Source organism: Natator depressus, chromosome 1 (genome assembly GCF_965152275.1).
Source record: "Natator depressus isolate rNatDep1 chromosome 1, rNatDep2.hap1, whole genome shotgun sequence".
In the NCBI taxonomy this organism is placed as follows: Eukaryota; Metazoa; Chordata; order Testudines; family Cheloniidae; genus Natator; species Natator depressus.
The window spans coordinates 275529001-275556769 of NC_134234.1; the positions used below are offsets into that span (position 1 = coordinate 275529001).

Sequence of the window (27769 nt, forward strand, 5' to 3'; positions counted from 1 at the left end):
AAGTGTTACAATGATAAACAGTCAGACTTAATACAGTGAGGCAAATGACATTAATTTTGTCACAAATAAATAAATTACGAAAATAAGTTGTTTTATTGGAAGCCTTCATTTTTAATCTAGACTAATCTAGATTTTAATTAGAACATCCTGCCTCTTCACCCTCCAGGCTGCATTTCTAAGGGTATGTCTACACAGCAACTAGGGGCCCGCAGCTGGCCTGTGCTAGCTGACTCGGGCTCATGGGGCTTGGGCTGCTGCGGGGCTGTTTCATTGCTGTGTAGACATTCAGGCTCATGCTGGAGCCTGGGCTCTAGGACCCTGCAGGGTGGGAGGGTCCCAGAGCCTGGGCTCCAGCCAGAACGCTGAACTCTACACAGCAATGAAACAGCCGTGCAGCCCAAGCCCCGTGAGCCCAAGTCAGCTAGCACAGGCCAGCTGCAGGTTTTATTTTGATCAGTAGACATACCTTGAGAAGCTAAGGAGCCTCTGATGATTATTCTGAGCACTGCCACTTAACTCTTTTTTCTCCCACCCTAGAGACCAGTGCCTTTAACTTAGCCGGGCTTCTGTCTGTTACAAATCCCTAAAAGATAGTAGACTCTTTCAAAGGTAAACATCTTAGATATCCAAGTTTAGATCCTTAAAAAGTGAAACAAAGTACTACAAACGACAGGAGAATATATCTGCTGAATAGTGTCGGTTCAAAACTAGGTATTTTATGATGGCAATCTTATGTGAAATGAGCAGCGTTAGAATGTAATCCAGTTTAGCCATCTGTGCTAGAGGGGAAGCAATCACCATTTGAAACAAACCATAATATACTTATTTAGTATTTATCTTGTTTAAGCAGCAGAAACATTTCTGCTTTTGTCACAATGCAGTTCCATTAGAATTTCATTTCTCCAGCACAGAGCGAGTGCTATTCTTTAGTTAAAAAGTTGATTTTAACCCTTTTGTGCTAAACTAGAACTAAGTAGCCAGTAACTAACATAACTGGGGAGTCAGCAATTCTGAGCATATGCAGCTTGCCTCTGCGGCAGCTTGGAATGGACCCTGTACATCCTCCAGGTACATACGCTGGTATGCAGCTGGGGAATGTGAAAGCATCCTGCAAGTGCATTGTGGCAACTGTGTTTTGTCCACCAGATATGATGTGTGGTACCCAAACAGCTAATATTAGGAGAAAAAGGTTAACTGCTGATGGAAACTGCCAATGGAAATGATGGAAAAGGCTAACTGCTGATGGAAAGTTGGAAAGGGATTACATAGGGAGAACTCCACATTTTGGTTTTAGGACATCTCCTGTTCATTACATATGTATATATCGTACAATGAATGATACAAAGACATCCTTCAGCCTGATAGACAAAGATATACAAATATATTGTAAATAAGGGCCTGAGCTTTACTCCATTTAATTCAGGTGAGCAGGAAGGGCATTTAGCTCTCCAGTGGGACTGAAGTGTGTAGTATGAAAATTAGGAAGATGAAGGTAGGTTAAACTAAAAAGATTGGGTACATTTGGCCAGATGGCTGTTTCCTATTCAAAAGATTTTTCTTCTGCCTGTGAATTCACTTGATAATTGGAGAATGCAGCAAAGCAGCATGGCAAGAAGCTAAGGGAAGCAAATGACAGTAATTGAATCTGCAAAACTTAAATGCAAATAGGTCTGTGGGAGTCTCCTGTTTATTTGGAGGAAACTTAGAAAGAGTTTTCAGGTGTGGCGGAAAGTTTAAGCAACTGATTCAACATCAATAGAAACTGCATGAAAATATCACAGAAATCACTTGGAAAATGTAAGAATGAGGGCCTGCTTGTGAATTTAGAGCTGTGCCTTCTGATGGAAGAGGTACCACTCAGCCATTACTCCCCCTGCCAATTCCGGGGAAGCCAACACTGCACTGGCAGCTCCACCCGACATGGGATAACAAGTGACTTATACTCCTCATTGTGACCAGCCAGAAAAGGAGTACCCACAGAGGCAGATAGCAGGAAGCAGAGGCTGCACTTCCCTAGGGGGCTTTGTCCCATAGAGGGGTACAAGGGAAGGAAACTTCTTGCTCCCTTTCCCCCTTGTACACTCAAACAGAGCAGAATACAGTTCAATATATAATGTGTTAACCTATTGGAGAGGGAAGTCTCTGCATATTCAAGGTCCATTTCAATAGTTAACAAATTGGGGTATTTTCATCTACAACAGCAGCAGAGATAAACTTGGAGGCTCAGTGTTTGATTACAGTTGTTAATATGATCAGACTGCTGTGTCAGTGAGCCCAGCTCTTCATCAACCCCAACAATGGCAGGTGAAAATCAAACACCTTCAGAAGAGCTGTATGAACAAGTCTGACTCCCAGCAATGTTTAGATCTGTTTAGGAAAAGCCTTCAACAGAGAAAAACTGTTGACATCATTAGAGCAGAAAGAAAATTGAGAATTTGTTCTCTACCCTGGAACAGAATATGGGTCAACTTGAAGGCAAATCTGATGGCTTTGAATATGACTGCAGAGCAGATTTACCAGAATGGTGTCATCTGAGGGCCCTGAGCAGATGGATGACAGCAGGTGCTGGAGAGTGTTGTTAATTTAATGCCAAGAGAAAATGTTCTTTTAAAATGTAAAAATAAGTTATCAGAAAAATTACTTGTAAAGCTGGTCATTGCAGGCTTCTCAGAAGGCCTAGACAATAAGAATATTATGTTTTTTTCCAGGACTGTCAATTAATCGCAGTTAACTCATGCGATTAACTTTTTACAAATTAACTCAGTTACAAAAATTAGTCATGATTAATCGCAGTTTTAGTTGCACTGTTAATAATAGAACACCAATTTAAATGTATTATAAATATTTTTGGATGTTTTTCTTCATTTTCAAATATATTGATTTCAATTACAATACAAAATACAAGTACAGTGCTCAATTTATATTATTATTTTTATTACAAATATTTGCATTGTAAAAAAGATAAACAAAGGAAATAGTGTTTTTCAATTCACCTCATACAAGTACTGTAGTGCTATCTCTTTACTGTGAAAGTGCAACTTACAAATGTAGATTTTTTGTTGTTGTTACATAACTGCACTCTAAAACAAAATAATGTAAAACTTTAGAGCCTACAAGTCCACTCAGGCCTACTTCTTGTTCAGACAATTGCTAAGACAAACATTTTTACAGTTTGCATTTACGGGAGATAATGCTGCCCGCTTCTTATTTACAATGTCACCTGAAAGTGAGAACAGGCGAAGCTGATGACACTCGTTTAAAAAAAGGTGTTAATTGAATTTGTGGCTGAACTCCTTGGGGGAGAATTGTATGTCTCCTGCTCCATGGTTTTACCCACATTCTGCCATATATTTCATATTTTGGCAGTCTCGGATGCTGACCCAGCATATGTTGTTCAGTTTAAGAACACTTTCATTGCAGATCTGACAAAATGCAAAGAATATACCAATGTGTGATTTCTAAAAATAGCTACAGCAGTCAACCCAAAGTTTAAGAATCTGAAGTGCCTTCCAACATCAGAGAGGGATGAGGTGTGGAATATGCTGTCAGACTTCTTAAAAGTGCAACACTCCGATTCAGAAACTACAGAACTTGAACCACCAAAAAAAAAAAATCAACCTTCTGTTGGTGGCATCTGACTCAGATGATGAAAATGAACACGTGTCAGTCTGCACTGCTTTGGATCGTTATTGAGCAGAACCCCGCAGCAGAATGGAAGCATGTCCTCTGGAATGGTGGTCAAAGCATGTAGGGGCATATGTTTAGCATATCTGGCAGGTAAATACCTTGCAACGCCGGCTACAACAGTTTCATACGATTCTCACTTTCACATGACATTGTAAATAAGAAGCGGGCAGCATTGTCTCCCGTAAATATAAGTTACACTTTCACAAAAAAGAGATTGCACTACAGTATTTGTATGAGGTGAACTGAAAAATACTATTTCTTTTGTTTATCTTTTTTAGTGTAAATATTAGTAATCAAAAATAATAATATAAATTGAGCACTGTACACTTTGTATTCTGTATTGTAATTGAAATCAATATATTTGAAAATTTAGAAAACATCCAAAAATATTTAAATAAATGGTATTCTATTATTAACAGTGCAATTAAAACTATGATTAATCATGATTTTTTTTATCTCATGATTAATCAGGATTATTTTTTTAATTGTTTGACAGCCCTGGTCTTTTCATATAATTTTAATTAGATAATGAACTAATTCAGACATTAATCTTGAAAACACGTACGCATGTGCCTTTTGCTCACAGGAGTAGCTCCAGGTGGTCAGAGGGAATACCATGTGAATAAAGTTAGTATGTGCCTAGGTGTTTGTAGGATCGGACTCTAAAAGACTCTCAGGCCCATAAAAAGTAAGACTCCAAACTCTGCCTCCAGACAAATGAGTTCCCCAAATGATTGCACCCATGATCCTTACAGATCTGGAACTCATACGCACACTTTTCTAGAATACTTTAAAGAACGATCTTGCCATTAGGACACATGAGGAAATAGAATACCTTGGCAAATAAGGAACCTGATCTGCGCTGTAGTGGCCAGATGTCATTTGATTGCTCACACTGGCACACAGGTTAGCACTGAAATGATGTAGGCCTGTAGTACAGCAGTGACCATTGAACTGTTTCTCAAGAGCAAGATAACTCAAATACATTCCCTCTTGGTTCTCTTTCCCTGTGAAGACAAAGTATTACTCAGAACAAACCTCATTAGTAGATCTGACATTCTGATCTCCTTCAGTGCTTTAATATTTGTGAGCATATGGTTGGAAAACACAGAACAGTCTCAGTACCATCATAAGCCATCTTTTGAAAACTAAAATAAACTTTTTTCTTAATTTATAGAAATTAGGGCTAGGACAAATACACTGCTAAATTTGAGTTCAATCACATCATTGCTTTGTTGCTGTTTTTTAAAACTCAAACTAGGAAACTAAGTTATTTGTGTGAATTCATTATGTATTTGATGATTTCAGTTAATACTGACAGCCTACTTCTACATCTGGGTCTGTAATCAAATCAGGCTTTGCAAACTGCTTGCCTTTGCTCACATCCCAATCAAAAACTACAAAAGCATTCAAGATTACAATAGCAATTTGATCATATTCACATTTTTACTTATCAGTAAAAAAAGAATTCATAGCATACACTAAAATTAGAATCAACTACAGTAACTTCTTGAAATCAGGTTTCTACCCATTTGAGCAGGCACCCTGCAAGTTACTAATAGCCACATAACCTGTTTTCCCTCCCCCTTCGCCCCATCTGTATATAGATGCAGTAAATACAAGGCCAATAGTGAGCAATGTCTTTTGTAGCTCACAAATTATGATACAACAATTTAATTAATGGTAGCATAAGAGTGGCCACACTGGGCAGACCAATGTTCCATCTAGTCCAGTATTTGGTCTTCTGACAGTGGCCAGAGCCAGATGCTTCAGAAGGAATGAACAGACCAGGGAATATTATTGAGTGATCCATCCTGGTGTCAAGTCCCAACTTCTAGCAGTCAGAGGTTTAGGGTCACCCATCATGCAGCTGAATCCCTGATCAACTTGGCAAATAGCCACCAACGAACCTATCCTCCATGAACTTATCTAATTCTTTTTTGAACCAACTTACAATTTTGACCTTCACAACATCCCCTGGCAATGAGTTCTACAGGTTGACAATGCATTGTTTGAAGAAGTACTTCCTTACGTTTGTTTTAAACTTGCTATTAATTTCATTGAGTAACCTTGGTTCTTATGTTATATGAAGGAGTAAATAACACTACCTTATTCACTTTCTCCACATCATTCACGATTTTATAGACATCTGTCTTGTCCCCCCATAGTCGTCTCTTTTCCAAACTGAATCATACCAGTCTTTTTTAATCTCTCCTCATGTGGAAGCTGTTCCATACTCCTAATCATTTTTGTTGCCCTTCTCTGTAGCTTTTCCAATTCTAATATATCTTTGTTGAGATGGGGTGACTGTAGCTGCTTGCAGTATTCAAGGTATGGGTGTACCATGAATTTATGTAGTGGCATTATGATATTTGCTGTCTTATTATCTATCCCTTTATTAAAGATTCCAAACATTCTGTTAACTTTTTTTGACTAGCACAACACATTGATCAGATGTTTTCAAAGAACTATCCACAATCACTCCAAAAATCTCTTTCTTGAGTGGTAACAGATAATTTAGATGCATCATTTGTATGTATAGTTGAGATTATTTTTTCCAATGTGCATTATTTTGCCCTTATCAACATTGAATTTCATCTGCCCTTTTGTTGCCCAGTCACCCAGTTTTGTAAGATTCTTTTGTCACTATTCGCCATCTTCTTTGGATTTAACTATCTTGCATAATTTTGTATCATTTGCAAACTTTGCTACCTCCTTATTAACTTCCTTTTCTAGATCATTTATAAATATGTTGAACATCACTGGTCCCAATACAGATCCTTGGGGACTCCACTATTTACCTCTTTCCATTCTGAAAACTTGACTATTTATTCCTACCCTTTGTTTCCTATCTGTTAACCAGTTACTGATCCATGAGAGGACCTTCCCTCTTATCCCATGACTGCTTACTTTGCTTAAGAACCTTTGGTGAGAGACCTTGTCAAAGGCTTTCTGAAAGTCCAAGTACACAATATCCACTGGATCACCCTCGCCCACACGCTTGTTGACAACCTCAAGAATTCTAATAGATTGATGAAGCATGATTTCCCTTTACAAAAGTCATATTGATTCTTCCCCTAAGTATCATATTCATCTATGTGTCTCATAATTCTGTTCTTTATTACAGTTTCAACCAATTTGCCGAGTAGAGAAGTTAGGCTTACCAGCTTGTAGTTGCCAGGATTGCCTCTGGATCTTTTTTAAAAAATCAGCATTACATTAAGTATCCTCCAGTCATCTGGTACAGAGACTGATTTAAGTGACAGGTGACATTCCTCAGTTAGCAGTTCTGCAATTTCATATCTGAGTTACTTCAGAACTCTTGAGTGAACACCATCCTGGTCCTGGTACCTTAATTTATCAATTTGTTCTAAAACCTCCCCTACTAACACCTCAGTCTGGCACAGTGCGTCAGATTTGTCACATAAAAAGAATGGGCCACGTGTGGGAATTTTCCTCACATTGTCTGCAGTGAAGACTGATGAAAAGAATTCAACATCAATGGCTTCCTTGAGTGCTCCTTTAGCACCTCGATTGTCCAGAGGCCTCACTGATTGTTTGGCAGGCTTCTGATGTACTTAAAAAAAAATTGCTGTTAGCTTTTGTGTCTTTTGCTAGTTGCTCTTCAAATTCTTTTTTGGCCTGCCTAATTATACTTTTACACTTGACTTACCAAAGTTTATGCTCCTTTCTATTTTCCTCACTAGGATTTGACTTCTAATTTATAAAGGATGCCTTTTTGCCTCTAAACAACCTCTTTTACTGTGTTGTTTAGTCATGGTGGCATTTTTTTGCTCTTCTTACTGTTTTTATTTCATTTGGGATATATGTTTATTTTGAGCCTCTATTATGGTGTTTTAAATAGTTTCCATGCAGCTTGCAGGTATTTCACTCATGTGACCATTCCTTTTAATTTCTGTTTAACTATCTTACTCATTTTTGTATAGTTCCCCTTTTTTAAGTTAAATGCTACCATGGTGGGTTTCTTTGGTATTTTCCCCCTATAAGGATGCTAAATTTAATTACATTACGGTTGCTATTTCTGAGGGGTTCTGCTATATTCACCTATTGGACCAGATCCTGTGTTCCACTTAGGACTAAATCAAGAATTGCCTCTCCCCTTGTGAGTTCAAGGACTAACTGATCCAAGAAGCAATCATTTATGGTTTCTAGAAATTTTATCTCCACATCCCGTCCTTATACATACCCAGTCAATATGGGCATAGTTGAGAGATCACCACATTATTATTGGGTTTTCTGGTTTTGTAGCCTCTCTAATCTCCCTGAGCATTTCACAATCACCATCAACCATCCTAGTCAGGTGGTTGGTGTATATTTCTACTGCTATCTTCTTATTATTCAAGCATGAAATTTCTATCCATAAAGATTCTATGGTACAGTTTGAGTCATTCAAGATTTTTACTATATTTGTCTCTGTGCTTTCTTTCACATATAGGGCCACTCCCTCACTAGCACAACCTACTTTGTCATTCCTATATATTTTGTACGCTGCTATTACCAGGTCCCGTCGATTACCATCGTTCCACCAAGTTTCTGTGATGCCTATTATATCAATGTCTTCACTTAATACCAGGCACTCAAGTTCACCCATCTTAGTAATTTAGACTTCTTGTATTGGTATACAAGCACTTATAAAATCTGTCAGTATTTAGTTGTCTGCCTTCATGTGTTGTAGTTGAATGGGACTCTTTTTCATTTGACTTTTTCTCTTCAGTTCCTGAGTCAACTGTAGTTTTAATATTTTTAAAAGTAAGGTGGTATAGACTGTGTGCACAAATTATACACCCTATGCTCGAAACAGTCATAAAAATAACTAATTCAACATAACTACTTTCAAAAATGTCAGTATTTCAGCTGATATACAACATATCCAAAGTTGACAATATAACATTATGGATTAAGGGCTTGCTCCCACACCTGAACTGAAGTCAACAGTAAAGCTCCCAGAGCACAAGAGCTCAGTCCTATTCTCACTGTAGCCAATGGGTGCATTAAAAAAGCACCATTTGTTAAGTTGAAGCTGGTTTGGAGCTTTTAGAAGAACAGTTTTTTGAAACTATGTCATATGTTTTGCAATATTAGAACATAAAAGTGGCCCCAGATTGTAACAATTGTAGCACCAGCGCAGCTGTCAAGCACTACCTCCCCAGTTCCCAATCCATCTGAAATATTGCTTAACAGTGGATGGCTGTCCTGGAGCAGAATGCGCTGCACATGCTGGTAATATAATATATGGTGTATAATTATTACCAAAAGCACCAAGTTGTATCTTGTTGTTTTAGAATCCTAAAAAAATCCTGCTGGAAGAAGGACGCAATTCTCTGCCTAATAAGCAAATTGCGTCATAAACCATTGGATATCCAAATTCCAAGTCCTTTATAGAAACACCAAGGAATTGCTCTGACTGATTAAATAAAGAGAAAGAGGGCCCTTTCCCCTACTCACACTATATACCAGAATTCATTCCAAAGCAAATTTTAATGACCAGGTTATAAAGAAGAAAGAAATTAACAGGCCCTTCATGATAATTGTGCTAGCATCTTTGCTTATATTTTCATTGAAATACTATGGTGGGTTGTGACTGAAACCAATATCAGCAAGAAAATGTAAAGCAAAGACAGATAATGCGCTTTTAATCCCAAAGGATCCATTTTACAAACTCCACACATGATCTTGCAAACCCCTGTGTGCACAGAACTTCAACTGAAGCTAATAGGAGTTCCATGCAGAGCCTAGTGCTAGCATGACGAGGCTCCAATGAAGAGAAGCCACCACTACAGCTGACCCTGTTGTAAATGAACAGTGAATTTCAGTCTCCAGAGCTGTCAAGTTGTTACCGTTTGAGAGCACTGGAAGCACGCAGAACATTTTCTTTGTTTTATAAAAAGGAGAAGAGGAGATTAAAGCCTGCGTTATATTGTGAAACAATCAATTTATCCATAGTTGAAATTCTTGGGATGGAACACATGGTAATATTACAGAACGTGGCATGAAATGAAGAGTACAATAGCCAACTGAAACTACATGGGGAATTTAGGTAGGCAAAATGTAACAGCCCAAAGCAAAGTTTGTTCAGAAATAGGACACTAAATCTAAAGGTGAGGATGTCATCTAGTGCCTCAGCAACAACACTCCCTACGGGAAAGCCAAGATCTGTGGACATCTCCATTCAAGTACTGATCAAGCTTAATCCTGCATGGCATGGGACATCTGACCTGTTCATCCAGCAACAGACATAAAAGGGCACTCAACCAGGCGCAAAGTTGGCCTACTGATTTTTCCCATAGAAAGCACCTCTCCCCTAATATGCAAAAAGAAAAGGAGTACTTGTGGCACCTTAGAGACTAACCAATTTATTTGCGCATAAGCTTTCGTGAGCTACAGCTCACTTCATCGGATGCATACTGTGGAAAATACAGAAGATGTTTTTATACACACAGACCATGGTGTTTATCACTACAAAAGGTTTTCTCTCCCCCCACCCCACTCTCCTGCTGGTAATAGCTTATCTAAAGTGATCTTCTGTATTTTCCACAGTATGCATCCGATGAAGTGAGCTGTAGCTCACGAAAGCTTATGCTCAAATAAATTGGTTAGTCTCTAAGGTGCCACAAGTACTCCTTTTCTTTTTGCGAATACAGACTAACACGGCTGTTACTCTGAAATCTCCCCTAATATGGTTGCTCTTAAACCTGAGGACTACTACTATTTATTTGAAGAGCTGGATCTTAATAACTTATCCATGTGGCATGTCTATTACACATTTATAAACAGGCCACGTAATGTTATATTTGTTTTTTGTTTAAAAAATGTCTGTTTTTAATTTGTCAGTTTAAAAAAGAGTCTGAAGAATTCTGAAAACCTACAAGAAAAACAACTTGATTGCTTAATTAGCTTGGCAGTGTGCTTTTAATATTATTTAAACATACTTCCCATAATAGGTTTTTTAAAAGTGTCATAACAGTTTGAGAGTTGTCACATTAGGCTGTTATAGCTCCAAATGTGTACATTCTTTTCAGTTTAAGACTATGAATCCCATATATAATAATGTGACTGCTTAAAAGGAGATGTTACACTTTATGTCAATCCAGCTGCTATGCAAATACATACAATCTACATAATAAAAAACCTTATGTTAATTTAGGTTAAGATAATTGACTGCCTGCCAGTAACTGATTTTTAAATTTCAGCATTTTAGCCAATTAAAACATTTTCTTGTCAACACAGCCAAACTGATTTAACTACTGTGTTTACTACTCAGAAGAGGACTTTTAGTTTTTAACTCATCTTTCTGAGGAGAAAATGTGTCTTAAATTTATTCTCCTACACTCACCTAATTATAAAACACACCAAATGGTGGTAAAAATATTCCAGTAATAGTTTCTTTATTGCTCTAATTGTGGATTCAGTTTTTCATGCTTGAGCACACAACACTTTACTTTGCAACTGTAACTTCGTTGTAATGCAATTTCTTTTGTATAGCATTTCCTATATATTTTAAAGGGAAAATGTAGGAACAGAAATTCCACTATGTTTAAGTATGTACCGGACAACAGCAAAATGCACATATTGCACAGAAGAGCCTTGCCTCATTTCATGCAAACCTTTCTCTACCTCATCTTTCATAGGTCAGGCTGCAGCAGTACTTTGGCTCTCTGTCATCACCCATATACACCTTCACTCCTCAGAAGGAAGGTGGCTGGACTCCCGTTGGTTTACCTAGTATATGCATGCACAGAACTGTTAGGAAGCCATTAAGCGATCACAATAGAAATATCCATGAGCCTGCACTGTCCTCTTTACAAATCTTTCCAACTTTCACAAATCTCAACCAAACATCCCCAGATGACCAAAAGGCACATCTATAACTTGGGGACACTCTCGCTGCCAAATGCCAACATCCACCTCAAGCCACTGAGGCATAAAGGTGATTTTTAAAAAAAAAAAGTTGCCAAACATTTTTTATATTGGATTAGAATGGCTGAACCCTTTTTATTCAAAGATTACAAAAATGTGTACTCCGGGACTGACATCTAACCTGGCAAACTTCAGTCCAGTGGGTAAAAACTGCAAAAGGATAACCTGCTGAAAGTGACCACTGAGAATGAAAATGCCTGTGCAGCCAAACTAAGGATACGCTTGTGTGTAGAGCACTGGACTAGGACTCAGGAGACCTTGCTTTTTTCCTGGCTTTGTGAACAACCTCCATGTGACCGTCAGCATGTTATTCTCTGTGCCTTAGTTCCCCATTTTATAGATAAGGATGGTGCTGGAGCCACACAAGTACCCGTTAAAAAAAATACACCCCTTCCCTGCCTCTGTAGCAACCTATCTACTCCTTCTCTGGGGGACAGAGGGTAGGACGATCCGCTTTTTTAAACAAACCAGACACACGAATGGTTTCAGAGTAGCAGCTGTGTTAGTCTGTATTCGCAAAAAGAAAAGCCGTGTTAGTCTGTATTCGCATCCGATGAAGTGAGCTGTAGCTCACGAAAGCTTATGCTCAAGTAAATTGGTTAGTCTCTAAGGTGCCACAAGTCCTCCTTTTCTTTTTGCAGACACATGAAGTTCACACCCAGTCACACTCTCCCCACCCCTTGGCCTCCCCCCACAGACGCAGGGCAACCAGCTGCAGAGTCCTTGCCCAACAGCCCCCCCCCCCCCCCCACACACACACTTCGTTGCTGACATCAGAGGGTGGCAGAAGAGGAAGGCTACATTTCGGGCAGCAGCTGGAGGCTGCTGCCGCCTCCCCCACCCCCTAGCCCTGGCTGCAGTTCGCGTTTCTTCGCTCCCGGGGGCTGGAACCTGGCTCCCCCTCCCCCGCCATTGCCACATCTCCAGCGAGTCGGTGTTTCCCGCCCGGCTCCCCATGCCCAGGCTGTGCAATGATAGCTCAGTGGTTTGAGCATTGGCCTGCTCATGTGAGTTCAATCCTTGAGGGGGCCATTTAGGGATCTGGGGCAAAAACTGGGGACTGGTCCTGCTTTGAGCAGGGGATTGGACTAGATGACCTCCTGAGGGCCCTTCCAACCCTGCTATTCTATGACAAGGCTAGGGAAGGTCCTGGTGGGCTCCCCGCAGGCACCGGCCCGCGCGGGAGAGCCCCAGGCCGGCCAGAGGACGCGGCCCACGCCAGGCGGCGCTGCGCGCATCTGGAAGCCACAGGCAGGGCGCCCGGGGAGCCAGCGGCGGCACACGCACATCCCTGGCGCCCGGCCAGCGCGGAGTCAGCCCCGCCTGCCTACATGTGGCTAGCGCTCCTCCGCGCCACAGAGCAGCATCCCCGGCCAACTGCTCGCCCCTGTCCCTTCCCCGCCTGAGCCTCCTCCCCAGCGCCACCCACCTCCTCAGCGCCCTCCCTGTCTCCTCCTCCGCCTCGTCTCCCTGCACGCCGCTCCTGGAGCCCAGCGTCACTCCGGCTGCAGCCGCAGACATGGCGACGCTGACAGCGGTCCAGCCGCTCACACTGGACAGAGGTAAGCGCAGCTGCTGTCGCCCCTAGCCCGCTCCAGGGCAGCGGCTCAGGCAGGGACTTCAGGCGCCCCTGGGTGCGGGGAGTCACCACAGTAGGCTGCAGAGAAGAGGCTGGTGTCCCCTGGAGACGCATCCCCGGCACATCCTGCTGCTTCTGGCTGCCGCGGAGTAGCCCCTGCCTGTATCCCACCCTGGTCCTGGGGAGGGGCCCCCAAAGCCGCAGGAGCCCCCTGGCCATACCTGTGCTGGCTGCTGAAGCTGCACCTGCATGCTTGGAGCCTGTTGCCGGAGAACAGGGCAGTGGGCAGGCTGCGGGACTGGGGGGGGACGCTGCCCCCCATGGCAGTTCGGACTGCAGGTGGCTGTAAGGTGAAGGGGGGGGGGGGAGGGAGGAAAGCAAAGAGACCAAACTTTCTTCGAGGGGGAGAAGCGTTTTGGAGGCTGGGGTAGGGCTGGCATCCTGAGGAGATAGCCGGAGCATGGATCCCCACAGTACCAGGGGGAAGGGGATTGTATATTACAAATCTAGGGTAGTGCTGGCTAGTGTATTGCACTCTCTATGTAGTGTATTAATCTCTCTATGTAGCTCTACGATCTTGCTTTGCATCTTTTCTGCACTCGCTTTTCTCTGCTAACTTGCTGTCTGGTACAGCATCTTGCCCTACTAGCATCTCTAGTGCATTGATTTTGAGTATGTCCCTATACTGGCATCTCAAGTATAATGGCAGAGTTGCTGCTTGGCATATAGATGCATTTCTAGTTATTAGCTTTGTGGTAGCTTCACTTTCCCCATAGCTAACTCCTCTAAGAAAAGGGCTCAGACATAAGCAAAGGAAAGTCAGCCATGCGAAAAATCTGAATTTGGGGGGGTAAAGGAGAATGGGAGGGAGCTGCAATTTGCCATATTTGCTATAATTAATACTGCTTCCATATAGAAGACAGCTATATTCCTGAAGACGCCTAGTTGCCCCTGGCATTGACAACAACACTGATAAATTTTTTCCACCCTCGAGACTGTGACAACAGCACCTTTTTATCCTTCTCTTTGTACAGTCCATTACAAAAGAGATAAAGAGGGGGTGCAGAAAGCTTGAGACTATGCTAAATTTAAACTTCTGCCACAAGGCTGTAAAATTAGATCTCCCACCCAACCTGATTAGGCGACAATAAGAAACGATTTCTAAACTGATACCATTGAAAGTACATTTGTAATCCTAATAAGGTACCCCAGAAATATTTGGTTATTACAGAGGGGAAAATAACTTGATTTATTATTTGTTTGGCTTTTTCTTCGTTATGAGATCAAACAAGCTCCCTGGATAGGACTCTTAAGTGTTAGGACAATTTTTTTTAATCTGCATCCTGTGTGTCTGAGCCACTGAGCAATTTGTAAATCCTTTACTTTGTAGAGAATGATTTAGGCCAGTGCCTTGGTTTTAAAAATACTCTTTCTAGAAGATTAAGATGGACTCGAAACAAGAGGCACAGAGCTTCCTGCTGTAAATTCAATGGAAAGGAAACCTGATGAACTCAGTTTGAGATTTTAATTTAGAGGACACTAGGGTTACTTTGCTGGAACCTAATTGAGGGCATAGCAGCTGTTGTGGTCCCATCACAACTTTACTGTGCATTAGGTGGGTTGTTTTAATAAGATATTCAGACAAAAGAAAGAACAAAATGAATTTATTACTGAAATAAAGTACTGACTTGCAGAAAGAAGGAGAATACGTGTTTATCCAAAGTGCTTAGAAATCTACTGTGTAATGTGTAGTTTCATCCCAATATTGTTTGCAATAAGCAGGACAAATCTATTTCTCGGTAAAGGGTTGAACAGATGGCAATCCATTAAAATGCATGGCTTTTCAAAGAGAATTATTAGTATTTCAATATTATGATCCCATAGCATTCCTGTTCATTATTGAAACTATGTTTTTTTTAAACACTCTCTCTCGCAATAGTCATAAGTAAGATTCCACTAGATATGGGCCAGGGTGTACCTGGCACTTTCACAGAGGTGCAAGTTGAGGGCCAAAATGCCCTCTTCTCACCTTGTGGCTGAAGTAGATGAAAATAGGAGAAGGAATTCATCAATCCCAGTGACTCCTAAGAGGACTCACTGTTAATGTAGTTGAGATGCAGAGTTGCATCAGCACAAGGTGATTGCATGCAACAAGGAAAAAAAATATATCCAACGTGTTCATGTCCAAAAGAAGGCAACTTCTTCAGTGGGACGCAGTCGCCTTTCAGGGGGTGCTGCTGCTCCAGTTGTTGAGAAGGCTGAGAGCCCCAGAGACATCTCACCTAGGCCCAGTGCCTCCAGGTGTTTTCACTTGAATCCTCCCCTTACCAGCCAGGGAAGAGGGGAATCTCTGGGGCAGCAGGATTTCTCAAATCAAGGAAGAGAAGCTCTCCCTTTGCTTTTATCAAAATAGAAAGAGCTGGGCTCCTCCTGAGTCTGCCTCAGCCCTGCTAAGGTCAAGACACAGTCCACTCTGGAAAATACCATAGACCTGCACTGGCTCCATGCTCTCCCACAGAGAAGTCAGTGCAGCAAGGAGAGTAAAGTGCATTCCTTGAAGGCATGTAGTAGTTCAAGTGATTGTGGTGAGGGAATTATCATGGTGGGGTCCATGGGGGCAGTGTGCCTCTGCACTGCGCCCTCCTCTGGGCAGTGTCTAAATGGTGAAATCTAGCCCTATATGAATAATATACAGATGTAAAACCTTCATTACTGTCCTGGAATGTGTCATCATAACAAACTTTATATGCAGTTTTGTTTTTCAAACCCCATCACAGATAAATGAGAAATATGTAAGTTAAAATAAAACAACATTTAAAGGTGACTGTCATTTTTGTGTGCATGATTGGAAGCCTGATTAGAATTAACTTCCTTAATTCCTGTCAGCATGTCTCTCTCTACCTGCACAACCATCTGTGTCTGCAGGACTCTAATATGTAGAGCAACTTTCCAATATAATGGAAATTTTAATCACAGTTTCATCTCACAGACATCTCCCTTTAATCTGAGGACTGTACAGGGCTGGGAGGGAGACAGCGTATGTCCTGGGGTGGGAATGTGATGTGATTCAGCTACTAGGGCAGGTGCAGCTGTGGGGGTTTCTACAGAGCAGTGGTTCTCAACGTGTATCTCTGGGGAGTACTCAGAGGTCTTCCGGGGGTACATCACCTCATCTAGATATTTGCCTAGTTTTACAACAAGCTACATAACAAGCACCAGCGAAGTCAGTACAAACTAAAATATCATACAGATAATGACTTGTTTATACAGTAACGCCTCATTAGTTATGTTCCTGAAAAATGCGACTTTAAGCGAAACGATGTTAAGCTAATCCAATTTCCGCATAAGAATTAATGTAAATGGGGGGGGTTAGGTTCCAGGGAAATTTTTTTTTGCCAGACAAAAGACTATATATACACACACACACACACACACACACACACACACACACACACACACACAGAGTATAAGTTTTAAACAAATAATTTAATACTGTACACAGCAATGATGATTGTGAAGCTTGGTTGAGGTGGTGAAGTCAGAGGGTGGGATATTTCCGAAGGAATGCCTTACTGCTAAATGATGAACTAGCAATTGGCTGAACCCTCAAGGGTTAACTCATTGTTAATGTAGCCTCACACTCTACAAGGCAGCAGGAATGGAGGGAGGGGAGACAGTATGGCAGACAGCGACATACACACTGTGTGTGTGTGTGTGTGTGAGTGAGTGAGAGAGAGAGAGAGAGAGAAATGCCCATTTCCCCTTTAAGTACGCTGACCCACTCTTAAGTACAATGCCTTGTTAAGTTAATCAGCAAGCTGAGACCACAGCTGCTGCCAGGAAGCTCCCTCCATCCTGAGCCCTGTCGTGTGTGTCCCCTGCTCTATGGAGATGGGGTAAGCACGGTGCAGGAGCAAGGGGGAATGGGACACCCTGACATTAGCCCTCTCCGCACAGCAAGCAGCAGGCTCCTGGGAGCAGCTCCAAGGCAGAGGGCAGGAGCAGCACATGGCAGTGGGGGGAGGGACAGCTGGACTGCCGGCAATTGATAGCCTGCTGGGTGGCTGCTGCACAGGGAACTTAGGGGAGTGGGGAGCTGATAGTGGGGCTGCTGGTCCACCCTGGTTCCAAGCCCCCACCAGCTAGCTGCAATGGGCTGCTCTTCCTGCAAGCAGTGGAAAAAGCAGGCGGCTGCCAAACGACGTTAGAAGGGAGCATTGCACAACTTTAAACAAGCAGGTTCCCTAATTGATCAGCAATGTAACAACGAAACAACGCTAACTGTTGTTAACGACTTTAAGTGAGGAGTTACTGTACTGCTCTATATACTATACACTGAAATGTAAGTAAAATATTTATATTCCAGTTGATTTATTTTATAATTATATGAAAATGAGAACATAAGCTATTTTTCAATAATAGAGTGCAGTGACAGTTTTGTATTTTTATGTCTGATTTTGTAAGCAAGTAGTTTTTAAATGAGGTGAAACTTGGGGGTACACAAGACAAATCAGACTCCTGAAAGGGGTACAGTAGTCTGGAAAGGTTGAGAGCTACTGCTATAGGGGAGGCTGAAGTTGGGGGCGGGGTTACAAGTGTTCAAGAGATTTGGGAGGGGAAAAAGCCTGTGATGCATAACGGAATGCGGTGGACATAATATACCTGGAATTTGCAAGGCTTTTGACACAGTCCCACATGACATTCTCATAAGTAAGCTGGAGAAATGTGGACTCAGTAGAACTACCCTTAAGTGGATACATAGTTTGTTAAATAGCCGCAAACAAAGAGTAATATTAATGGAATGATGTCAGATTAGAAGGAGGTCTCAAGTGGGGTCCATAGGGATCTGTTCTGGGTCCAGTGTTATTTAACATCTTTATTAATTACCTGGATGTAGGAACAGAGAGCATATTGATTAAATTTGCGGATGACACAAAGCTATGGGAAGTGGTAAACACTTTGGAGGATAGACCTAAAATGCAAAGGTATCTTGATAAATTGGAGAACTGGGCTATAGACAACAAAATGAAATTCAACAAAGACAAATGTAAGGTGCTAAACTTAGGGAAGAAAAACCAAATGCACAAATACAGAATGGGGGATAACTGGCTTGGCAGCATCACTGCAGAGAAGGATCTGGGAGTTGTGGTGGATCACAACCTCAACATGAGTCAACAATGCAATGCTTTTGCAAAAATAGCAAATGCAGTTTTGGATTGCATTAACAGAAGCATAGCATGCAAGTCACAAGAGGTGATAGTACCACTCTATTTGCTGCTGGTTAGGCCTCAGCTAGAGTACTGTGTCAAATTTTGGTCAGCGCTGTATAGAAAGGATGTAAAGAAACTGGAAAGGATCCAGAGGAGAGCAACAAGGATGATCAAAGGGATGGAATGAAAGCCATATGAGTAAAGGCTGAAGGAACTGGATATGTTTAGTTTGGAAAAGAGGAAATTATGGGGGCACATGATAGCTATCTTCAGATACCTGAAAGCCTGTCATAAAAAAGATGGAGAAAAATTGTTCTCTTTTGCCAGAGAGGGCAGGACAAGAGGCAATGGGTTCAAACTATAGCATCACAGATTTAGATTAAATCTCAGGAATAACTTCCTAATTGTAAGAACAGTAGGACAATGAAACAAACCGTCTAGGGAAGTTGTAGAAGCTCCTTCACTAGAGGTTTTCAAAAAGAGACTGGATAGCCATCTGTCTTGGATGGTTTAGATACAATAAATGATGAATCTTGGCATGGGGTTAAACTAGATAACCCTGGCGGTCCCTTCTAGCCCTGTGATTCTGTAGTGACTTACAGAGAGTCAGAGGTTGAGGGTTGGGAGACACAGAGAACATGGGAGAAGCACTGTTTGGAGATAACCATGAAGGGGGCTAAGGGCAACAGTTAAAATTTAATCTTTTAAAGTTTGATCATTCTGCAATCTTTCTTTAGTCTGGACTGTAAGAATGTGCTACTGAGATGTGGGGTTGGGGAGCAGACTTACTCCCCAGTGCCTCACGGCTACAGCCCTGTGACACTATGACCTAACGTCCCCTACTTGCAGAGCCCTACTCTCCACCTGCCTCCACTCCCTGTCATGATCACCTCAAACCCAGGCCTTCCCAAAAGAACCCTGTTTTCCCATGACCTCTTCTACCAGAGACCTGCTGCTTCCATGGTTCTTTTCCTGCTCCACCATGCCTCCTGCTACAGTGCAGATCCACCCAATGCCCCCTCCCCATGTCTCCACCAGACTTCCACTCAGCTCACCAGTAAAGCCCTCTTTGCTAGGGATCCCTAAGGCTTGTCTCTAAAATGCATGGGCTCCCCAGCTCCATGCCCATGGATACCCATAAGGCAATTGCACCTTCCAAATAAACTTCTACTTAGGACTTCTCATGTATCCTTAGAGTCTTTAGGGTGGCATTCACCTCTTTTTCTCCAATTGTCTGCTGGTGGGGGAGGACCAGACTGAACTCTCCCACCCCCATCTTCTTTCTTTGGGGGGACATCAAGAAGGATTTTTGCCCTCCATAAGTCAATGGATGGTCCCCAAAATCTACAGAGGAAGGACTACTGCTTTAATGCCACTATCAAACTGTGGCCAACCTGAGTGTCTGGGCCTGTCTGTTACAGGCCAGAGTTTCCCTGTGGTAGAGTATCCTCATAGAACATATGTAAGGACTTCCCAACATAGAGAAATCCTGCTTGTCAGAGGATGGGTTTTCCAAGACCCAGATGTCTCAGCATCCTCATGTCACTCTCCCCACCATACTTCCCCTACCAGTTACCCAAGAAGCCTATGCCCCCCAAACCATATGCCCCTCAGATTAAACACTTCCCCTCTCCCTGCTGAACCAACCTTACATCCCCAACTCAGTACCACTTATGTCATTCTATCAGTCATCCTCACTGGCCATAGAAGTGGGATGGAAACCGTTTTTCCATCCCAGGGAAACTTTCAAGAGATGTAAAAAGACATTGGTCTGAAAGTTAATGTTTATTGATTGCATTGAGAGAAAATTAATTTAAACAACCTTCATTTTAAGCTAAAATATGTGGGCATTTTATTACTCTCTCTCTCAAACATTTCTTGTCAGGGCCATTGTATTGTCTGAGATTTCAATTCCTGTGTTTCTCATGTACCAAGCTCACGAGTCTGCACATGGGGTCCCTCACTTATAGGCAGACATCATTGTATCTGTCAATAATAGAAGATGGATTTTCACCTTTCACTTTATCTGAACCTTTATACTTTACTGAACATTTTAAAATACTATTTTTCAAAAAGCTTAACTTCTTTGAAATGTTATTTGTACTCTTCACTCTGAAGCTGAACTTAGTCTGCTGTGGCCACTGTTTACTCAGAACATTGCACCAGCATGTTCCCTGATCTTTTTCATTGTGGGTTTTGCACAGGACAAGCAAATGGCAAGTTAGGAAAGATCACTTTTCAAGAGAGCATCTTGATTTCTAGTCAATTAGATATTTAAATTGTTTTGAACTGACTCATGGTTAAGAGCTAGATTGTCATGGAAAATATATTTCCAGGGAGCGGGTCCCACTAGCTGATGTCTACATCTATCCTTCCACCCCATATCCTGATTACTTTTTTATTTGCATATAGTTAGTATTCACATCCTTGGGGTGAACACTTCCTTAAGTGCTTGCAGATTGAAGGAAAGACTGCTGAATTCTTTGCACAGAAAGAACTGTTACCACAGTTGTTTATGAAGCTTCACCCAGGGTCATAACTGCTGGCTGTGCAGTAGGTCAATGGGGAACAGTCTGGGATGGATTTAATTTAAAATCATTCAGGCATTAATATATGTGAACATAACCTTAAAATAACCTAAACTTATTGACAGCCTAATTTCTACTGCTCTCAGATCTGTGCTAGGAAACTGGAAAGACCTCTTGCTGTTAAGCTACACTGCATAACTAAACTCCATTTATTCTCTATTAATTCAAACAAATAACTTTCAAATGAAATGGATGTGCCAAAACACATTGGGAAAGTTGTCCTATACAGCACTCTATTTAGAAGAGATAAAGATAAAGATAAGATAAAGAGAAATAAGAAAAGATCGGAAATTAGTATTAGAGCTTCTAATATAAGCAGCTATGGCAGTGTTCTGTTGATAGTTATAAAATAAACCTCCATTCCAGCCAGATAGAACACCATTCTTTTATAGGTCTGTGTACATCCTTCTCTATGTTATTTTTCTGTTCATCCTTCTCTTTTGATAGCCTACTTAAGTGGGTTTGGTTCCCCCCCCACACACACACACACATCCATGTGTGGTAAGTACATATCATTGATATAATTTTCATGGAAATTGGAAACATGCCATTATTCTGGACTGTAAGTCTTACTATAATGTATATTTGTTCTGAAAATAATATAATTAATCCAAAGTCTAATTCATAAGGTAGGAGCTTGACCCTACTACAGAGACCCAGCATCACTTAAATCCCACTTAAGCCCTCAGAATAGGGTTGGAGTGATTGTACTGTCCCTCTGCACAGGCATGAGTATCACCTAATATCTATCAAATATATCTGTCCATCTCAGAGATTTTATAGCACCCGTCATTGTAGCATCTGAGAGCAATGAAAATACTTTAAGTGCCACAAATTTGCAGCTGGATATCCTTTATGGTGATGATATACAAAATAATGATATATTAAAAATAAAAATCACTCATTCCATTAAGATAAAAAAAATCAGAGGGCTTGGTCTGTATTTGATTATGTAGTACTGGAACAGAAAGACATAGTCACAGACTGAAATAATTTGTTTTATGTCACTGTGTTTGATTTTTTTTTTACTGGATGTCTTTCTGAAGAGATGGATTTAGGGTAAGCCGCTTGGTTTAGTGCATTTTGGATTATGAATGAGTATGCTTTTTACAGATCTATGCAACTGAAGCGTTCATGCAGCATTGATAACAAATTTCTTTAATTATGCACATAGTTTAGTAATGCTTCCTAAAGTCTTATGGCTCCTATATTTATACCTTTAATATGGGAGCTTGGATTTTTATAAGAAATGTCAAAATAATGTTACTATTTTAAAAAGTTAAATGCACATGAGGAACTCAACTGCATCTGTTAGGCACAGCCCTGAATTGTGGGTAGGTATGGAGATCCACTTCCCCAGGGGAACTCTGAAAGGGACTGGGTCTGCCTGAGGAGTCTGTGTTCCAATCTGCAGTCCACCAGTTTCACTGGATCATGGTCCTGCTTCCTTCTCTCTCTTTCCTGTCCTCGTTGAGGTGGCTTCTGCCCTGAGGCCTCTAGGAGCGAGCAATCCCTGATACCTCAGGGGTTGTAAATGGGCCTGGCCACTGTACAATGACCAGAAAGGAGCAAGAGCTCCTTCTCTCAACTTTGTCCTTGTGCATCAGACTTGCATCCAGGCACAATGTGGCCTTAAATATGAAGTCCTTCATAAACGTGTGTCTATATGTAACACTCGACGAACACACAGAGTTTTGGTGGAATTTGGTGTAAGTCACTTCTGTGACTTGGAAAGGGATATCTTAAATCCCCAGTCAAGTGTAATTTTTGAACACAAGATTAGTCATGCCACATTGTTCTTCAGTGGCTTTGTTCATGTTAAGGAAATGTTTGTTGAGCACGTTAGGGATACGATTGCCAAAACAAGATGGACAATGCTCACAGCAAACACTTATTACTGCAAGGATTTTGCCTTACTCCTGGTCTGTAAACACCTAACACACTGTTGGTACTGTAGCAATTCAATAATAATACCTAGACATAATTTTAGTTTACAGACACTCCCCGGTTTACGCAAGACCCGACTTACGCATATCCGCACTTACGGAAAAAGCTCCGTAAGCTAGAAATAGGAGGGGGTTTTTTTGTTGGGTTTTTTTTGCATAATGGTCAGGAATACATTTCCGACTTATGCAAAACTCGAGTTACGCAAGGCGTTCCGGAACGGAATGATTGCGTAAGTCGGGGAGCATCTGTATTTGAGTTTATGCTGGAAGATCCTGAATCTGAACAGAATTTAGGCTACCAATAATGTATTCTACTCCTCATTTGTTACATTGTTCTGGATTCTGAAACTTGTTGATCCTCAATAGGGATGTAAAATGTCAACCGGTTAACCGATTAACCAATAAGCATCAGTCTTATCGGTAAGGTATTCTGGTTAACATTTAAACTCTGCTGCGGGACCCTGCTGCCGGCACTGCACCACGGGTCCCAGCTCCCATGCCCCTGAGCTCCTGGCTGCTGATCCCCTTCCCCCCACCCCATCCCAGCTGCTGGCTGGGGTCCTGGTTGCTGGTGGCCCCCATGCCCAGGGCTTTGCGCGCGGCAGCAGCAGAGCCCCCTGCGTGTGGTGGCGGCTGGGACCCCAGGCATGGGGGGCCTGCTGGCGGCCGGGACCCTGGGTGCACAGGGTGGCAGTAGAGCCTAACAGTTAAACATTTAACCAGTAAAATTTTAGTCGTTTAAACATTTACTTTTTTAAAATGTTATTTTCATCCCTAATCCCCACTGGGGCTCTGAGCAGGTACAGGAGTCCATCACATACAACAAGGATTACAGGATTTGTGTGCTAATGCTTAGGAAATACAAGGCAGGCTATATTATATATTCCTTCCCTTTTGACAATGTGTTTTATAGACAAATCCCTATGCCCAATCCTAGTATCCTACATGCCTCATTCACTCTGAAGTTAGTGGGTCTTTTGCCTGAGTAAAGAGGGCAGGATCAGGTACTTAATGAAATATCAAGTAAATTATTTGTTTGAATATATGTCTTCTCTTTTCAGTTTATGTGTGCTACTGGGCTGGGCACTCCTCTAATGAAATAATCAGTGGAAATAATAAATGTGATGGATAATAAAGTCTTTGGCTTTGTGAAGATATGTTCTTTTAATTAACCATCACAAAAATACATATAAGCATTAACAGTTATGATACTTATGCAAGTACACAAAGATACACACTTTTAGTTGAGCTATGCTAGTCAAATGTAAAGATGCTCTTGGCAGATAAAAAGGCAACGATTTGAAATATTAATAAAATGTGAAGCCACCAATTTAAGTCATTACATAGAACCATCATTAATTGTTGATGAAAAGTCAAGAGAAAAAACAAGTGAAAGCAGATAGTGTTTTGACCCCACTTAAGTGGCAATTCCTAAATTTATCTATCTTCTCTAAAGTACAGATAATTTGTGTTGCATGAGAGACTTCAAACATATCTGGTACTTTTAAAATACTAACGTACTTTAAAATACACAAACATTTACAAAGAAAGTTAATCTGAGCTGATTTAATCTTCTTTTACCTAGAGTTGTAGTCAGACATTTGCTAGAGATTCAGACTGTGGATAAGAAGATCATAAGAACCAATTCAGGAAAGAATACTTATTCAGAAAAGCACTTTAAGCATGTACTGAAATCCCAAACATGTGCTTTAAATTAAGCACATACTTAAGTGCTGTCCTAAACAGGGATGGATTTAAATACATGCCGAAAAGCTTTCCTGAATTGAGTCTCTAACAAATAGTGAGACAAAACAACTACCCAGGAATAATGCTACCAAGTAACCAAGAAGTGGAAATTGCTTCTCATAAAGTGTTACCCTGTTCCCCTTTATGTGATAATACTAAATAAAGGGGATAAATTGTCATCCAGAAACTGAATGGCCAGAAGAGGCGGGGAAGGAATGCTCCAAAACAAATGGAATGTTCTTAATTATTTAAAAGATGGAAAAATTAAGTTTTCATGAGCATATCAGGCAACAAATCCAAAGAGTTAAATAACTGTTGACAGTACACAAAAATTACTCACAACAATGTAAATGGCATGCAGTATCATCATCAGAGTGGGTGTGGGTTGGAAGGAGTAGCTCAGAGAATAAGATTTTTTAAAATGTCATACACAAACACAGAGTATTGTATATGGACCCGCATTTCTCAAATGGGCATTCTCTTTATTTCTGCTGAATCAAAGTTGCTTCACCTTTACTGTGGAAGCTCCTTTTGATAAATCCCTCAGGGTAAGCATTTATCCTTCAGGACCCTGACTCTTTCGTTATCTTCCTCAATCATATCACATAAAAAAAAAACGAAGAAGAAACGTTATTTATATTTTAAGGTATCAGTCCTGCACATTGGCCTGTATGGAGTCCTCTGCAATCAATGAGCTCCAGCACTGGCACAGACGTCCACATGCAAAAATCAGATAGCTGTTTGGGGCGTATATTAGTCCTTTGGCAGCAGTCTTAACCATCTGAAATCCATCATCTATTCATGCTTTCAAAACAAATTGAAAATGTGCTGTAGTCAAACAAGTTATTTGGAGGAATACAGGAGTAACTGGATGGAATTTTATGGCCTGTGGTTTGCAGGAGGTCAGACTAGGTGATCTGGCCCTAAAAATCTATGATCCTACAAAGAATAGTAGTTGGGAAGAGAGTAAGTTGTGCATCCCTGCCCCATCACCATTTCCTGCCATGCTGCCAGTTTTGTATCATAATAGCAATGGCTATGGAGTTCATAGTGTATACCTCACCTTTTGCTTCCTAACAATGAAACCATGCCACAATGTCTCAGGTTTTGTTTTTTCCACATCTCATAAATGATGTCCTGTTAAATCAGGCTACAATTTGAAATAAATTGTACCCCCACACTTCCACTTCCAAAATCTATCAGAATCAAGCAAACCACACAGCTGTAGTTTATACTGACATTACCTATATTATCTGTACAACAGCAAGGGAGCTTTCCATTTCAAAGTTTGTTTTCAGCTTGCAGGAGCAATTCTGGAAAGTCATCGCTCTCTCCTATGATCGTACTAATGCACAAAGAACCCTAGTTCCATTCATTTTGTTGTTTGGAAAGTCATAGGCTTGGAAATTAAAAGTAAAAAAGTGGTATATTTGGCCATGTCAATCACTAGTATACTAGAACTGCCTGCAATGTCTAGTTACACTGGGGTATGTTAACAAGGAATGTTGCTTCCATTACACTAATCTTGCCATTACAATATTTCTCATATATACTTTCTGAAAATTGTGTTTCTCTCTGAAGTTGTATCTCCCTAGTCAGCTGCCACAGGAAATTAGTCTACAAAGTTCAGCGTTGGAGTCAACTAAAATGAAAAAAGGTGACTTCAGAAAGACAGAAGTTTAACAAAGTTTCTCATTACTTCTTCCAACAGAGAAACAGTGCCATTATGTATTCATGCGTAATGACTTATTGCATCATTTGTCATACATAATAAAGTCATCTGATCTCTGCTGCCTCTATGGGGAGGAGGCTTATGGAACAGCCAGTGTAGAAATTAAAATCATAATGCTAGAAATAATGTGAAGCTGTTTATGTCCACTGTTGGCCCACTGCCATCTCTTCCTCCCTTTTCTGGTATGAACAATAAAAGATCAAGATTAGTTGAAGAGATAAGAACTAAGGAGCAGACAGCAGGAGACTCTAATAATGACACACCAGCAGAGAAGAAACCAAGAGTAGTGGCTCTAGCTCAAACACAGAGCCTGTTGTGAAGGAGAATTAGTATCTGTGAACTAATCTCACCTCCCTTTGTGAAACACCTGTTGGTGGTTCATTTCCTTCCTTTTTCCCCATTCCCCAAGAAAAATCTGTCTGACAATAGCTAAAAAACACACTATTGAATACCAGTGTGGCAACATGCACAGTTATACTGTATGTGCTACTTTTTTGTGATCTAGATGCAGGACGTATCACTTGTTATGTCCTTTACTTAGCAGGTTAGGTGGGTAATGGAGTGGAATTCCGCTGAAAGAAAGATACATCACAATTAGAAATAATGCTTTTCTTCTTACTGCTTGTCTTGGTACAGACATGTTCTCTCTCCACACACACACACCCCTCGACCCCCCCCCCCCACTGCTCTAGTTTTCTTTAATTCCTCCACGGGTTTTAATGGGTTTCACCATAGGTTCAAATTTCATAAGGCAATTTTTGTTTTATTAAGCAAGCAGAGAGTTATGGGTGGGTTAATGCACCAGCCTTTTATCTGGATTAAAATCCTGCTCAGCTACCACATGAAAGTGACTCCGTTTGTTGACTTCAGGCTAGTCTCTAGTGTGGTTTTGTCCAGTTTCCAGTGCAGACTCTGCTTAAGACAGACTCTAAACTACAATAGCAAATGGCACTCCAGGTCAGAAACCAGCTGAATTACAAGGACTGCAGGGAAACTGGCACATCAGTTTACTATTTCCTCAGTTTTATGAGCTCCAAATTATAAAACTGTATTTAAATATAAAGTCAGTTTATTCACTTGAGTTTCTCAGGTTTATACAGCTGTTTTAGGTTCCCTGCCCCACTCATCCCATGGTCTTAAAGGTCAAATCAGAAAAAAGATAACTCTTGAGGCATATTTCCTGCAAAACAGGGGTAAAAGCCTTTGGGCCTATTGCTGTTCCTGGGAAGTCTTCATAGGACCAGTGGGAGAATGATGCGTGTTCCCCGTGGATGCCTCTTACTCCCTAGCCTCAGTCCACATCCCACCTCTTTGATAATATCATCCACCCCAACCCGAACCAG

The 27769-nt window shown here is 41.1% G+C and overlaps 1 protein-coding gene across 2 annotated transcripts in view; it reads left to right on the forward strand.

Annotated features, from left to right (window-relative positions):
• The first annotated feature begins 13032 nt into the window (after positions 1-13032).
• LIN7A (lin-7 homolog A, crumbs cell polarity complex component) overlaps positions 13033-27769 on the forward strand; it is a 78115-nt gene continuing 63378 nt past the window's right edge. Inside the window, exon 1 of one of the 2 annotated variants that reach the window (XM_074951299.1) lies at positions 13033-13187. In XM_074951299.1, the coding sequence (XP_074807400.1) occupies positions 13145-13187 (43 nt within the window). In that variant the 5' untranslated portion in view covers positions 13033-13144. The remainder of the gene's footprint in view (positions 13188-27769) is intronic. The other variant, XM_074951307.1, reaches the window with a different exon arrangement.